Source organism: Aquila chrysaetos, chromosome 12, assembly GCF_900496995.4.
Source record: "Aquila chrysaetos chrysaetos chromosome 12, bAquChr1.4, whole genome shotgun sequence".
In the NCBI taxonomy this organism is placed as follows: domain Eukaryota; kingdom Metazoa; phylum Chordata; class Aves; order Accipitriformes; family Accipitridae; genus Aquila; species Aquila chrysaetos.
The window spans coordinates 6950810-6966945 of NC_044015.1; the positions used below are offsets into that span (position 1 = coordinate 6950810).

At 45.6% G+C, this 16136-nt stretch overlaps 1 protein-coding gene across 2 annotated transcripts in view; it reads right to left on the reverse strand.

The window, feature by feature from the left end:
- Positions 1-5921: 5921 nt before the first annotated feature.
- Positions 5922-16136, reverse strand: part of TEDC1 (tubulin epsilon and delta complex 1) — a 75380-nt gene continuing 65165 nt past the window's right edge. For both annotated transcript variants that reach the window (XM_030033901.1, XM_030033900.1), the window contains one exon: positions 5922-7157. In XM_030033901.1, coding sequence (XP_029889761.1) covers positions 6798-7157 — 360 coding nt within the window. In that variant the 3' untranslated portion in view covers positions 5922-6797. The remainder of the gene's footprint in view (positions 7158-16136) is intronic.

Sequence of the window (16136 nt, forward strand, 5' to 3'; positions counted from 1 at the left end):
GCCCTTCCCACACCTGATGCGGGGACCCTCTCCTCCCAGCTCCCATCAGGGGCTAATCCTGTTCCAGGAGTCACAGACGTCTCACGGGATGAACTGCGCTTCAGAGCTTACTGCCAGCCTAAGGCTTCTTCCAGCTCCCTGCTGAGCCCGCGGCAGGAGCGGGCATTTTACAGCATTAACGGTGCAACCTGGAGAAGCCAAGTCATTACAGGGGCCCGATGCTGCCGAGTGATGCGGCTGGGCCAGCCCACGAGGCAGCGATTTCTGTGCTTACGGCAAACGCGCTGGCTTTTACCTGCCTTTCCTCCCTCCCTGGCAAGGGATGCAAGGGGGCTGCAGCAGCAGCAGCAGAATAGGGGGCTGGGAGACCCACCAGCTCCCCTGCTATGCTCCATGGCCAACCCGGTTCAACAGGGAGCCTTCACGTAAAAGCATCCCGAGAAAAACTCTGCCTGCCCCCTTTCCATGGCCAGACCCCTCATGCCCTGCACCCTCCTGGGACCCGGCTGTTAGCACAGCCCAGGCACCCATCAGCGCGCCGCCCAGGGAAACTGCAAATCCCGCTTGGAAGACAAGAGGCAGGCATGATTAAGCAAAATCCTTTACTTGACCCTTCAAGTGCGGGAGAATATTTTGCTAGCTGAACAGTCGGAACAACAGCAAATACCAGCTTTTTAGCTCAGGTTTGTATTTGTAACATAAAGGGCATTTGGTGGTTCCTGCAAGACAAGCCCAAGGGCAGGCACGGTCCTGCCGCATCGGCTCACCCCCCACATCCCGCTCCCTCCCGGAGCTCCGGTCGTGCTCCACTGAGCCATTCAGTCCTTCCAGAGGTTTGGCAGCTCTGCTCCCTCCAGAGCGGCCGTGGGCTGCTGCAAGGCAAAGGAGGCGTCTTGCAAAACAACCAGGCTGCATTAATAAGGTCAGATGGGAGAAGGAGAGCGTTAGTAGGGGCTGAGAGCCTGCTTTGACAGCTACCCTAGCAAATTCCTTGTTTGCTTGCCTTTGAGGCAGTCAGCCACGCTAGAAAGCTAATGCTTAAATATTTCTTAGCTGTACTTAATGCTAAATCAAAGCATGAGCCACCAAGAGAGCAGGGCTCCCTGCCAGCCTGGCTGCCCACCCGGACCAGGCTGGCTGCTGGGGCCATGCCTCTCCCCTCCCTACCTGCTGCCCATTTCAGCCCCCCAGAGCCACAGGGGGTTGCTTTCCCCAGCTGCTGGGGGCTGCCCGAGGTACAAACATCTACCCTGGGGTCCTGCAGGACTGAAGGGAGGTCAGCCCCCTGCCTCCCACTTTAAAAGGGTGAAACATATGAGAGCCAAGGGGCAAGGAAAGGTCAAACTTGGGGTAACTTGCCTGCCTTACAGGCTTACAAAGTGCTTGCACTCCCTTTACTCACGTTCAGTGTGTAGACGGACCTGGACAAGGAGTATTTCTTGGTGAGCAAAGGGCTCTCCAGCCCTGCAGAAGAAAGCAAACCAGCAGGACTGGATGCAGACTCTTAAGATTCATGCTGGGAAACAAGGTGGGACAGTTAACAGTGAAGGTACCTGACTGCTACAGCTCCTTGGCTTAGCGGGGCACGGCTGCCTTGTCACTGGGGGATGATGGTGCAAGACTGGCAGAGTCGTTCGTACGCACAAAGTCCATCGGACCCAGAAGCTGGGGCTGGGACAGGCACCCCCAGGCTGGGCCAGGAGCCTGCACTACACGAGACTGGATGCTCGCATGGTACCTGTGGGCTGCACACCTCCATTTTCCTTGTCACCCATTTCAGAGCAGCTGGGGAACAAAACCCCTTAGGGATAGGGATCTGGCCATGGCCCGGCGGCTGGGACACAGGGCAGGTACAGAGGGGCTGGGAGGACGAGAAGCTTCCCTGCCTGGAGCCTACAGGACACCGGCCTCAAGGGCTTGGGCTGTCAGTCAAGGAGCAGCAGTTCTGACAGACTGCATCTCACGAGCTGTTGGCTCCAGCAGGCAAAGGGTAAGGGTGAAAGACCCGAGGCTCTCACTGCAAGTGGCTGCGAGAGAGTTTGACCCTCAGGCGTGCGTTAACACCCGCTGAGCAGCGTGTACCACGCTGCCACGCACACATGCTCACACCAACTGCTACCAGCTCATCCTCCTGCGGGAGCTGGTGGAGGAATCCCACAGGGAAACCAAAACACTCTAGGCTGGAAATCACTACTCCCAGCAGCTCTTATTTTTAAACATAGGTTGCAGCCCTTATTTACCAGCAGGCGCAATGTTGTCAGGAGCAGTGACTGCAGATGCCTCGCTTGCCTTTTCCAAAGTAAACCTCCTGTTTTGACTGCAAGCTGATTGATGCTCAGTTATTTGGGGAGGAATATTTCTAGCTACACAGTACGAGCCAGAGTTATCAGGCAATGAAGTATTTATGGCCAATCCCATTTTCCTAGCAAGATGTTTGGAAAGAAGCACCAGTTACATCAGAAAAACGGGTTAAACCGTGCTCTTCTATAAACACCTCCACGCTGGCCTACCAGAAACTACACTTACAGAAGTCCTGTAAAAGCTTCTCTTAAGGCTACGCTTGGAAGCAATCCATCACCAGAGAGAGTGTGGTTTAAACACAGCAGCAGTAATTCCGCCTGTCTTCAGTGAAGCATTGCCTGAGCATGAAGCAAAAGGCCACGCGCTCCCAGCCCCGCAAAGAGGGTTAGCTGCTACGGGGGCTTCCTGCGGACAGGCTTTGCTGGGAGTTATCACCAGGTGAACATCTGGGACGGCTCTTCACTGCCTGACCCTTGTCAGGTGTACCCCACGACCACGTGCAGCATCTCTGGCGGGTGCTGATTTAACCCTGCTTTCCCGCTTTTCCAGCACGGGCCATTGCCTCTACTACGCTCCTCTCTTCCTAAGATCACTTAGAAACCCTGGATGCAAACCCAAACTAAAGTAACTCCCTTCAAGATGCACCAACAGGGACAACTTCTGCTGTAGCCTCTTAAAAAAAACCAAAACAATCCCTGCTGCCTATTCCAGATGTTAGGGCAGCATCACCACCGGCCTTCCCCCACCACTTGAGTTTAGCAGCCAGTTGCACACAATGTGCAACTCACTCTCTACCAGCTTCTCCAGCCGATACCCACCCTTCTCTGTTCAACTCCATCAACAATTTTAGGGCAGGTTCCTGCTTTCACAAGGAAATGTACAGCCAGCGTGGTGATATGGCAAAGGATAAACCACTTAACAGCTTGTAGCTTTGCTTGTCAGTCTGTAGTGGGTTGTTTACAACACTCTCCAATTTCTGTGAAGTAATACTTAACATTTACTGAGCAGGCTTGAGCCGATGGATGAAATGTACCGCTTGAGTCATCTTCCGCCTGTCGCAGCATCTGCCAGAGACCAACCAGTCATTTGGTTGCTGGTTGCCACACGTCTCCCAGGGCAGCCATTCCCCCTTCTACAGCATCTCTGAGTGCTGACACAGGGCCAAGCCCCGGTGACCGAGAAGGTCATTGCAGCCTTTAAAACCAATGGGCTGTGATGGTGGGTGAGAGAAGTCAGCCTAAACAAGGAAAGGAACACACTTCAAATGCCATGGTAATGGTATGAGGTGACAAACATCTATTTGTTCCTAGGTTAGATCGCATTAAGCATGACTGCAATCACCCAGTTCACTTTCCTGCCCTCATTGCAGCTGGTGTTAATCCAGGGATAATTTTCTTAGGCTTTTAAGTGGTGTTTATCATACAGCATCTCCCTGCAGTACTGGAGAGACAGCTGATGCCTCGCCAAGCTCACGAGGATTGGAAAGCATCTGTATTTCAGATGCATCGATATGCCTCAAAAGCAGTCAAAAGTTGCGACCAGTCACTGAGGCATGACCACAGCTCAGTCCTTTTGTGTCCAACTCCCGCAGAGGTGCTGTGATTTTTAAAAAGCAGCCTTCACAGGAAAACCACCCTCCAAAATTCAGTGCGTGAGAGTGCCAAGCCCTTAAAGTACCTCCTGCTTTGTGCTCTCCATGCTGGTGCTGAGAATGGGGGCAAAGGAAAGAGGGGGCTGCAGGGATTGGTTTTAAAACCACTGCCAGCTCAAAACATCCCGCTGACCTTCAACGGGGACCACAGAATATCTGCTCCGGTTTAAAATGCTAATTGGTACCTGAAACAAAAGGCAGTGGGAAACTGGTGCCAGAAAATAAAAACTATACTTGCCTATGCTCTTTGCACAAGGTGTCTGAAGTGCACAATGCCAGTGCAGCAACAAGGGTGGAAAGGCGATCTTCTTTTAAGCTGCTTTCAGCTGTAGCCCCTCTTGATATACATGCCAGGACAAGCAGCTCCAGCTCCAACCCGTTGGCTCTCCTGACAGCTTCCCATATGGCCACCTCGGTACAGCGATTTGTGTCATGTGGGAAATGCAGCTGTCTGCGATCCACTGTAGGCACTTTTATACATCACACACATATATACAGACATACTGAGCACCATCATTTTTGCATCCCACCAGAGAGAAAAATAATTCTTCAGGGTCAAGCAGGGGAAAGGCGCTGCCAGTTGTGGTCTCTGCTGAAACGGGATCCTTGGATGAACACTGAAGCACACTGCACTAAGTACTGTGTGGTGACAAATATTTGATACTAGGAAATAAGTCATCCCATGAGTGACTACTGTCAGTTTAAGTGGACAGCAGCATAATACATTGTGGCACTCAGCATTAAGCCAACCTCAATAAGCCACAGCAAGGTATGAGCTAGACCTGCACTTGAATCTGAGTGCTCTCGCCATGCTCAAGACTATTCGCCCACTCTGCTGAAAATCCCAGGAGAACAAAGGAGCTTTTGAGGGCGATGTTTTAAACCTAAATGTGATACAGTATGAAAATTCCCTTGTATAAAAGCTGAAGGAGTATATAAAATGCTCAGAGCGCGCTAGACTGGTGCTGCCACTCTTGTTAGTTCTAGGATATGCTGTTTCTTCCACATTCATGAATAATTTTATCTGAAACCTGTGTCTGAACAAGTCCTCTTGTGCATTGAATTTTAGCAGCCCTGGAGCCAACACCCTCCCAAAGTTGTACCAGCTTGAAACAGTTCAGTGCTTGGTACCCTGCACCCACAGAGATGGTTTGAAAAGCAGAACGCTGTGGATTGGCTTTTTAAGGACAGGGCTATTCTTCTAAGAGCAGCAGCCTGGGGCCACCTGCGCCAGAGATGGATCTCACTAGCCTGCTGGGGTTTTATACTCCAGGACTACTGTTTGTCACCCCCAGTGCCAGCTGACAGCAGGCCCACTGGTTGTGACTGACAGCCTCGGTCAATGCACACAAACACCCTGCTCCTGGCGGCTGTCCCATCTCTGTAGGGTTGACTGGAGTTGAGGTCTCTAGCTGAGAACTAAACCTCCCACCAGCCTTGCTCAAGCTTGGTCCTTGGACAAGCCACCAGGTCCACGCAGAGGAAAGGCTGTCTGAAATTTGGCCTGTATTAAACTGAACTTGCATACTCCTGGCCTACCAGCAATGCTGCGTTCAACTGGGTGAAACCAGGGCAAACCAGCCCTCCCCATGTGGCTCTCCACTGACATTTGTATTGCCACTCACTTCTGCAAAAAATACATGAGACCACCACGGGTGGCACAGATGAGCAGGGTCTGGAAGCATCTGAAGTTTACTTGGTGCAGCAGAAACCAGGAGACCTGAGCCTTGTCCACCCACTCCCACCTGCACATGGTCTCCCTGCAGAGCAGCAATCGTACTGATGCCTGGAAAGAGGTCCTTAAAGGTTCCTCACATTTGGCTGCTGAGTGAGCCAAGAGCAGCTGGTAATCAGCGACACCACCGAGCTGCGGTAGACGACAGAAATCCAGACAGAGGAAAGCCCAGCGCTCATAGCAATTCACAAATGAAAAGCAAACTGGTTTTTTAAAATTTATTTATTCCTGAAAGTGTACAACTAGAATATAAAAATACTCCTTGGTGAAAGCAAAACAGAAAAGGGTAGGAAATGAATGCCAAGTGAAAAACATTTGCATGTTCCAGGGGAAGAAGCCTCCAGAGACAGAGCTTGGAGACTCCTCAAGCTTGGAAGTTAAGGTCATATTTCTATTTTACAGAAACTTCCTATAACAGATCCGTAAGTCATCTCATTGTGACTCATAACTCGGTAGAATGGGTTTCTAGTTTGTTCTCTTTGAGAACCCAATTACTTCAAGTGCATCACACCAGTAAATGAAATCAGTGTGCTGCTTTATTTATTATTAGGCATTTGTTTTTCCTTATGGTGAGCATTTCTTTATGGCAGCATTACAGCTGCCACAAATATGCAAACCAGCTGAATTAAAACAGCACACTTTCTTGAACATTTCCCATCTCTCTAAGCCTTGGTACTTTGCATGTTCTCCAATACCTGGATTTTTCTGACTAATGAACTCTTCGATTTGCTGGAAAATATTGAATGCAATTAGTACTTCAATGCGCAGCCTCAATATATGCTATGCCTAGCAGCTGAGCACTATAAAAGAGCCCAGTGCTTGGCAGAAGAACTAGAAATCCGAAAGATAAAAGGGAGATTTACGCACGCTCCCACCAAGGCCTGCTGCAGAATTTAATTGGCAAGGTTAGCAATAAAGGGGCTGCAGAGAGAACCACCAAGGTTATGGCCCCAGTGCAAGTCACAAAGCAGTAACAAGTTATGATTCCCAGGCTTAAAAATTAGAAATTACATTTGGTTCCTCACCTCGCACTCCCCCATGCCAAGCTGCACAATGTGTTCTGATCAAGTCAGTCTGTTCCTTTGCTCTTCTCAGTCCAGCTTTATCTCTTCAAGGGGAGATACAAATCACTCCATCCAACCCTTCTGCAATTTCATCCAGCCTCTGCCTGCACTCTTCCTGCAGCTGCTTCAGCTCTCTCTCCAGGCTGGCCTCTCTCATCTGCAGTTCTCTGATCACCTCTGTAGCACTGACAGCTGAAACAGGCTCCTTGGATACAGACCTACCAAAGCCCATTTTGCTGGCAGGATGTTTGCTTCTGTACACCAGTCTGCATGAACCATGCAGTTGGGGTTTTTTTGGAGCACAAAGGTGTGTAAGATTTAGCAGTTTTAGTTCAACACTTTCCTCTATCTTTCTAGCAGTGGCAGAGAACCCCTCCTTCTGTAGTTCTTCCTCTCTTGTTTTCACCTGTAGAGGAAAGAAAAAGGGGAGGGGGAAGAGTCTGGTAGATTTCTGTGAAAAAATCCTCCTGCCAGGAAACAACACAAAATGTCATGTTTGGATTAGGATGTACCAAAGAGAAGAGAGCCAACTGTGAGTGTAAACCTAAGTGCGTGGCAGTAAAAACTGAAGCTAACATGTGCTTTCTATCAGGTAGCAGCCCCAGTGACCAAAAAGCTGCCTGTAGTCATTTGTTTGCAGGTTCACAGTCCACCAGCCCCTCCATTGATGACTAATACACAAGGGCTCCGCATGCTTCCCTCTTACTGAGGAGTGGGTGGTTTGACTTCAAAGCAAAATGCATGGAGCAAAAAGGGACACCCAGCAGAGTGACCTTCATCACCGTTGTGCTTTAAGCCACCATGTTGTCGTAACAGATTAATTGCCTCGTGACTAACAGTATTATTTCAGTTTGCAAACGCTTTCTGTACTTGGCAATGCTAAAAAGTAGGGACGACAACTGTAAGCTAGAAATTCCTTAATTCTCAATTCTCATTATGGGGTAACAAATAGGAAAAGGAAAATAATGGAGCAGAGACAAAGAAGTAGAGGCTAAGACCAAAATTAGTACCAGGCAGCACACTTTCACTGAAGATAGGCCCAATAAAACAAAGCTTTTCTTGTGACAGAATCACAGAATGGATGATAAAAGCAATTGTATATACTGGGATTTCTCCAAAGCATTTGATTTAATGTTCTCTAACAATTTGATTTGAAGAACTTGCAAGATGATAATTGCCTTGCCAATTTTACTTTACCAGTGGATTAAACATGAATTCAGTGACTCATCTCAAAATGTAGCTGTCAGTGGGGAAACATCCGTAAGAAGAGGTACCCTGCTAAGCCCTTCAGGGAAACAGTTCTTGGTCCAATGGCATCTTCTGTTTCTGCTACAGCAACAAGCTGCCAAATCAGCTCAGCCAAAAAGCAGCAAAGTTTCAGAAAAGCGATGTTGCCTCTGCAACCTGCACAAATCCCAGAGCTCTCCTGGAATTTGTGCGCAGTTCCGGAGTTCATGCTTCAAAAAAACACAGGGAAACAGAGTCGAATTGGAAGGCAGGTCACCCAATGACTCGCAGCCCAGAAAACAAGCCCTATAGTATGAAACTTCAGGAGCTTAAACTCTTCCATTCATGGAGACAGACATGTAATTTGGTTTAGATCCTAAAAGAAAGTGGAAAAGAAAGTGGCGAGAGACCAGACTTTGCTGACAAAGCCATAAGAAGATCAAATGGATGAAAATTTGAGTTAGATATTCAGCTTCAGAATAAGACATTGTTTCCTACTGTAAGAATAATGAACCATGAAATGCTTCATTGCAGCTCCAGGGATGAATCCATTGGCCAAAGCTCAGCTCAGGTCAAGCTCAGTGCTAATGACACCAGCCTTTCCAGCCTTGAAACTGCTCTGCAACCCCTCCCTTCCCTGGCCACGTGTGAAGCTGAACAACTCCTTGGGGTTTTAAATCTGCAGATCAGCATTAAGATATTGGTATCTCACATATTAGGGCTTTGACAAGTTCCCTGTAAAGTCAGGCATATTTTGGCATCTCTCTGAGGCACCAGAGATCAGTCAGAGCTCAAAGGAGCACCAGCTGCAAGGACAAGAGTCCTAACGTAGCAAAGTCCCCCCGCCTTTGCCACTGCCAAGCTACAAGCGCTCAGGGTCAAACCAGCTGCTGTATCTGGAGAAAAAAGGATTTTTTCCATAGATCAGTAGGGAGGGTTTCATTACTGAAACAAATTCAGAAGCTTTTGACATAGAGGGGCTCGGATTACATTCTCTCATCGTAAGAAACACTGCACGCACGAGGGCTGCAGTCAGTTAAACTTCCCCACTGACACCAACTTCACCAGGAATTCACTCACTTATCCCAAGTCTTTCACCAGAGTATCTTCGTGACCTTTGCAGCCAAGTAATTAATCCTCTCCATAGTCTTCTGATGTGTTATTCTCCTCCCGCCCCGCTCAAAAAAGATTGATAAATCAAATCAGAAAAGGAGTAAATTTCTCTGAATTTTTCCTAACACGTTAAAGGCTTTATCGATGCAGAACCATCTGTTAAAGGAGACCTCTGTTGATTAAGGCATTTGAATAGAGTTGAAGCCAAGAGAAGTCTATCTTTGCCCTCGTCCAAGAACCAAGGGTCCCTCTTTATCATAATCCCCAAGGAATCCCAGGACATCTCTTGCTGTTGGCTAAAAGAATATCCGAGGTCCAATTCTCTAACACCGCTTTAGAAGAAACAAAGCTGAAAAAATAAATTCAATGCTATCTGGTCTCCCCACTGCCAATGAATAAATGGAAAATGATGTTTGCACAAAGTGGCTTTAACACTGGAATCCAAGATGGGAAAAATTTCCTGTTACTTACAAAGAACAAAATCACTCAGCAAACAGAGCCCACAAAATGTTATTTATTTATTGCATTAAACTCAGGCACAATACTATTAGGGCTGTATAAAAGTATTCCTAATGAAACATAAGTTTTCATACTCTCCACTGGCCAAAATTGGAGAATTTTATTTTCCATTGTGCAAGGCACATGATGGAAGAGCATGCTCCTCTCAGCACTAAGTGCTTTGAGTTTTAAGTCATAGCAATAGCAAGAATAGGAATTACTATACTGAAGCAGGCGCAGCTGTAAGGACAAGGACAACAGCCTAACTATAAGAGCAGGCAGGGAAGCAGAAGTATAACAAATTCTGACATCCAAGTATCAGAAGGGCACTGCACATGCTATCTTCTGTAAAGAGGACCAATATTTCCTGGGACAACATTAGATAAATTTAACAGCGGGAATTCAAAATAATGAATATTAAATAAGAGAACAAGTTTAGGAAAGCACTATTTATTTCGTATCAGCACTATCTGGAGTTGGAAAGCTAGCTCAAATTCTTTTTTGCACTGTTCTTCCCAGTAAGCTCTGCAACCATATGTATGTCCACAAATACTCTTGTTGTGGTTTGTAGATTTCAATAGCTAAAAATCTCTGAGGGTTACTGTCAAGTAATATTCTTTACTCTTCACATCCTGAAAGCTTGTGAAAATACTCAATAACCTCCTCCTGTACAGTTAATTGATGCTCTTTAACAGCTTGCCGTCTCCCATTAGTCAGCACACAATGATTATTCTACACTGCAAAACAATCTCAGCAGACCACTTTGTATTAAACAAACATACTGTAAAAGATTAGGAGCCTCAGCATTTTGTGCCTGCCCATCTCTATCCCACAGCTCTGCCTTTCAGTCTCAATCTACCAGCTGGAAGTTGAATTCCCAATTAGGTATGTAGTGCTGTCTGACAACTGCTGCACATCCTCTCCAAATAAATGCAACACCATGATAATCATCGTTTCCACTTCTACAGAGCCAACCTCATCCCAAAGGGACCCGGTGAATTTTGAGAAAAGCCACACCAAACATAGAGGGAATCAGCTGATGAGGAATGAACATTTTCAAACTGACACATATCCCGCTCTGCAGCAAGTACTGATCTGGTTAGCTGTTCACAACAGCACAACAGAGCAGTCACTCACAGACACTGTAACTAAGGCCATGGAAGCGCGCTGTCCCTCTGCGTGCTCCAGGGTCAACGTACCCTACCAGGTTTCACACTCCCAAGACCATGATAAGGTGGCAGGAATCTCCCACGGCACCAAGCACCCTCACCAGCCCTACATAGGCTGCAGGTGGACAGATGCCATAAATGTACAACAAGGCAAGTACTCCTGCTGGGTTCCTTCTAGCTCTTCACTTCACCATGTCACCGACTGCTGTTTGGGACAGGATAGTGGCCAAACTGCCCCGACTGCTCCTAGATGGTTTCCTTTAAAATAACTTAAGTCTTCCAAAAGACTGCCATAGGTCTTCAAAAGGTATAAAAACCTAAAAGCTAAAGGGAAAACTGTATAATTTTCATGTTCTAAGGAGAAGCCAACGAACTAGTGCAGTTACAGATAGGAGTATTGCATCTTAGATCACAGACTGAAAAGGGACTGAAGTGACAGACAGCCTGTGCTGCCCTTCCCGAGCCTGGCACAGTGCAAAGGGTTGCGGTGTGCACAGACACTGCGGCCAGATTCACATGCAGGAATACGCAAAGGAATAAGCACTAGAATAAAAGAGATCTCTTCAACATCAGCTGGAGGGTGGGCAGAGACAGGTGGCCTCTAGTTCCTGACGTGGTGGAATTAAGCCAAGCGGGAAATGCATCAAATGTGGAAAGGATTTCCCATCTCCCCAGGGACAGCGCCATGAGTGACGCTCTGCTCCCAAAAATGTTCGGGCTGAGGTCTGATTGAGGAAAATGGCCAAGCCAAAACAGAAGAGGGTGGGCCCAGTCCAGAGTTGGAAAGGGGCACATCCAAGGAACAGGCTGAGCAGGCAGCTTGGCTCAGTCCCCACCATGGTGGATTAACTTATGCACTGATGTGCAGGAGAGACTTCAAGCCTGCAAACACCTACGCACATGATTAACTTCCCCAGCATTTCCTCATCCCTACGTTCTCTGAAATTTCTTCTAACCTAAGACACTACTGGCTGTCATTTTCATCCAGACAGCTATCTCTGCTATTTTCAGTCCTGGGTATCTTCTGGCTTTGAATAAATTTTATAGGGATGAGTTCTGCGGGCAAATCATAGAAAAGGTAATGTGTCACACATTTTAAATAAGCTGCCTTCCAGTTTCTTTGCATGTTCCACTGTTCTGAGGCCAGAACAGTAATACCCAGATTCACCTCCTCTGGACATGTTCTAATTTGTCATGTGGACAGTCCTAGTCTTTCAACTGCCCATCTTGTGGAGCTCTACTTCTATCAACTGCTTAGATGACCTACACATTTAGCTCATTTGATCTCTCCTCAAAGAGGAGACCTTCCAGCCCTTCACAATTACTGCTGTGGTTTCCTCAGCTCCCTCACATTTGCCTGCACCTTGCTGGTAACGAGCTTCCCAGAGCTTTGTGTCTCATTCCACATGGCTCAGAAACATCCCCAAGAGGCTGATCTGTCTCAGTTTTAACAGCTCGCTAATGAAAAGTGCAGTAAAAATGATGCACAAAACGGTTCTTTTTCTGCTAAAAAGCAAGCTGGATGTGAACTTATTCGGAGAGAATTTTACCAACATGCAAGACATCCCAAAGAGATGCTAAGAGATCTAGATAACCACATCACGTTATTTAAATCATTTTCAGTACTGACCTAACAAAAGTGACAATCTTCCAAATGCTGGAAGTCAACATTTCAGCTTGTTAAAACTTCACATGGCAACCTGAAAGCCTCAGAAAGCAACTGAACACTCTGCCTCTCAGTTACATACTTGAAGGAAGCCTCTAGCTAGAGATGAAGTCTAAAATGCAGCAGCAATGAAAGGTCCAAACATCTATTTCGAGGAAGAGAGTGGGGGGAGGCATAGGAGCATTTCCATTTTATGATCTCATTGTTGCCAGCTTCGAGGAAGAAGCAGCAAACCCAATTGTTGGAGCTCCTTTTGAAGTGGATGATAAAGACCCGAATCATGTCATTATTTTTAAATCACAATCTCTTCGTATTACTCTAGGAGTTTTGCAGAAATGGCTATAATAACGGTATTGTTCAGGAAAACAAACTGCACAAGCCTAGAAATGGCACATTTTCTGTCTCCAGCCCTATCTGTCCACTCATTCTCTCTTGTATTTCTCTTATGAATAGGGAGAAGACCCCATATGCATATAGCATGAAATACAAATTATTCTTGCCATTCTGTACAGATACTACAAACCACAATGCCTGCCTTTGCTGGAAAACACAGTGCAGCCTGCTCCTTTGTGCTCCAAGTCACAAGAAACAAATAGAAAAATCTCAGATCTTGTCTTTTCAGGTTGGAGAGTGAAAGGAAATTAGGAAATATGAATGGATGCAATATCCAAGCCACTAAGTCATACTGCCTTGCTATCAGGGCATAACCACCCAACACCTTTCATAAACTCATCTGGTTGCTCTGAAAACACCAAACAGCATTTGACTTGCAGAATTTTTTATTCCTAAAGGAAGCTCATTTTCGAGCTCTATTTTAAAGCTATCATGTCTGAGATGGCCCCCTGTACCTGGGGAGTTGAAAAATGTGAAGTGAAATATGACACACTTGGAAATGTATGATTAATGAGGGACCAGACTGCAGAAATAGAAAAGATCTGCCAGGTCAGCCAGTGCACTCACCTGCCTGGCTCCAAACAGCTCCCCAGCACATCACAATATCCCAAGCATGGGTACTGAGAGGCATTCCCCAGGTTAGAGGAGCTGCCCAGAGCTCCCAGTCTCCATGTATACTGAGCAGACTCTCATTCAACAGACATGCATCAATTATAGATAAAGATCTATAAGTAAAAAATGAAAGTGGGATAAGCATAGAGATATTGGCATTGCTCAGAGACTGCCAGCATAGATGCCGCGCAGAAATCCTGACAGCTGAGCGCTGGAAACCAGGCATTGGAAATTAAGGCTAGTTTAGGAGTTTTCAGTTTCCAGACTGGAATCGAGATCATTCCAGGGGCTGAACCCTGCAAACACTTGCCTTTAATCAGTACAAGCCCAAATAACACTTTATAAATGATCATTATTTACACCTTTTGCTGTCCTACAGTTTATATCTAGTGTTTATTCCACCACCACCTCTTCCCACCCCCCGAGAAAAACCTTGCAGAACTGCAATCCCAGCTGACAGCCTATCTGGGATACAGAAAACAGGATAGAGAAGGATTTGTAGACTAGTTTTAAGAAAGCCCTCCTGGTCAGCACTGAAAAACCAGCACCAAGTACAAAAGGAAAGAGAGCAAAAGGAAATAATAAGCAAAAGCATCAATAACATAGAAGGGGGAAGAGCAGAGTCCACTGTAAGCATAACAGAGAGATCTGGAAGTATTAAATAAAAGTGGAATACAATAAAAATAGTCACAGGGATCCCACAATTCCTACCCACAACCTCTTTGTGCTCCTATACAAGAATTTCCTGGCTATACAATACACATTCTGCACCTTGCTGCACATGGAGCAGCGCTGAAAAACATGCACCATGGTCTGTCTGTGAAAGAAGGTGCCCAGGCAGAGTTCATCTCAAACATCATTAGAGGTCTCAAGAACTGAACAAGCCAACACCGTTGCTCTCCATGTTTGTCACTGTTTTCTGTACAGAACAGTTATGAATAACCCAAGTGTTTTGTGTGCTTGTGTGTCCCCAAAGGCATAAAGCGTTTTTCACACATAAGCAGGGTGAGGGCTTTACACTTCTTTAACAATAAACAAATAATAATTTGGCTAAGGGGGGCAGTTACTTTTAACAAAAATGTTTGCTTTTTTTTTTTTTTTTTGAACAATCATGGCTAAGTGTATAACAAACGCTTTCCTTCCTTAGCTATAGACAGTGACCCATTCAGCCTCAGAGAAGCAGAGAAAGGCACCATTTCAAGGGATGCTGTGAATGCATAAGTAATGGAAAATCAAATCCTGCAGCTCCTGCTTCTGGGAAAAATTATGGAGCAGGGGGGGACAGGACCTGCAGAGCCTATGAAGTTCAAACGTTTGCTGAACAGTGCCTTCCAGGAAAATCAGACCCCCAACCTTCAGAAAAACATCTGAAGGCATTTGCTGCTTGTACAAAAAAAACCCACAAGTTAAAGCAAAAGCAGTATCTGCAATCAGCTGTTCTGGAAACACTACAACACTGAGTAAGCAGGTGTTTTACTATTAAAAAAAACCCTTACTCTAATTTCAAATTCATGTCTTATAGTAACTTGCCCAAATGTAATTTCAAACCTCTAAGAAAGTTATAGAGTTAGTACTGCAGTTCTATAAAACTTGTCTTATTGAATCAAGCTTCTTTGCTGTAAGCTTTCAAGGTTTTTAATTTTCTGCAGCAATTTCTACACACTGAAGAGTAACCAGTTAAAAACGCTGGAAACCATCATTTTCTATTGTAATAGCTGAACACTTCCCACACTGTCCTGCCTAAATGAGGTTTCTTTATTCTTTTGAGATCCTTGATGGTACACAAAGAGACTTGATGTTCTTCTGAAATAGCCTATTTAATACCAATGCTCATGCATTTATGGATTTAAAGTCATAATATACTGTTTGATTAGTCTAACCTACCGCAAAGCACAGGCTACAGTATCTCACCTAGTAATTTCTGCAATGTTCTACTACATTTTGGTAAGTTACAGGATCTCTTCTATAAACGTATACTTTTTGTTTTTTAAACACAGGTTCCAGCAGATCAAGAAACTACCTCATCACTGTGTCATCTCAGCAGTGAAATACATTTATGGCTAAAAGTATGCCCCTTTTCAGTGAGTTCCGCCTCAGGCAGTGGGTCTTCTTATACCATCTTTCATCTAAAGTCTAATACCCTCAAAACTCCACTTCTGCCTAAGAACTTGCAGAACATGATCCAGCTATAACTTTGCCTTGGTTAAAGTACAATTTTCTCACCTGTCAAAAAGACAGAGCAAATAATTCCTTTATTACCCCTCCTTTAATCCTTTCCAACCTTTCAACCATTTTCCAATTGTGATGGTGGTGTAAGTGGGGCCAACACATTTCATTAAGCTCTGAATTGTGATCTATATCTTATCTGTCATTTAATGACGAGTAGCAGATAGCAACACTTAGTTGCCAGTAACATAACAACTTTTCCATGACCCATTACCATTGCCTTCTATTTTACAAAATGGAAAGGTTTGCACGTATCCAAAACATGATGATGTAGGCATATCAAACTGGTTCGAGGTACATGCATGGGTATTTCTTACTAAACACAAACCCCAGCAACAGTAAGAAACTCAAATAATTTCTTTTGGCTTAACAATAATTATACCAGCTGAAGCGAAATTTCACCTTATTATAATTACTAATTTCTAACACTTGTTATTAGTTCAGGAAGAGGAAAAATCTTAGGCCTTTGGAATTGGTGGCG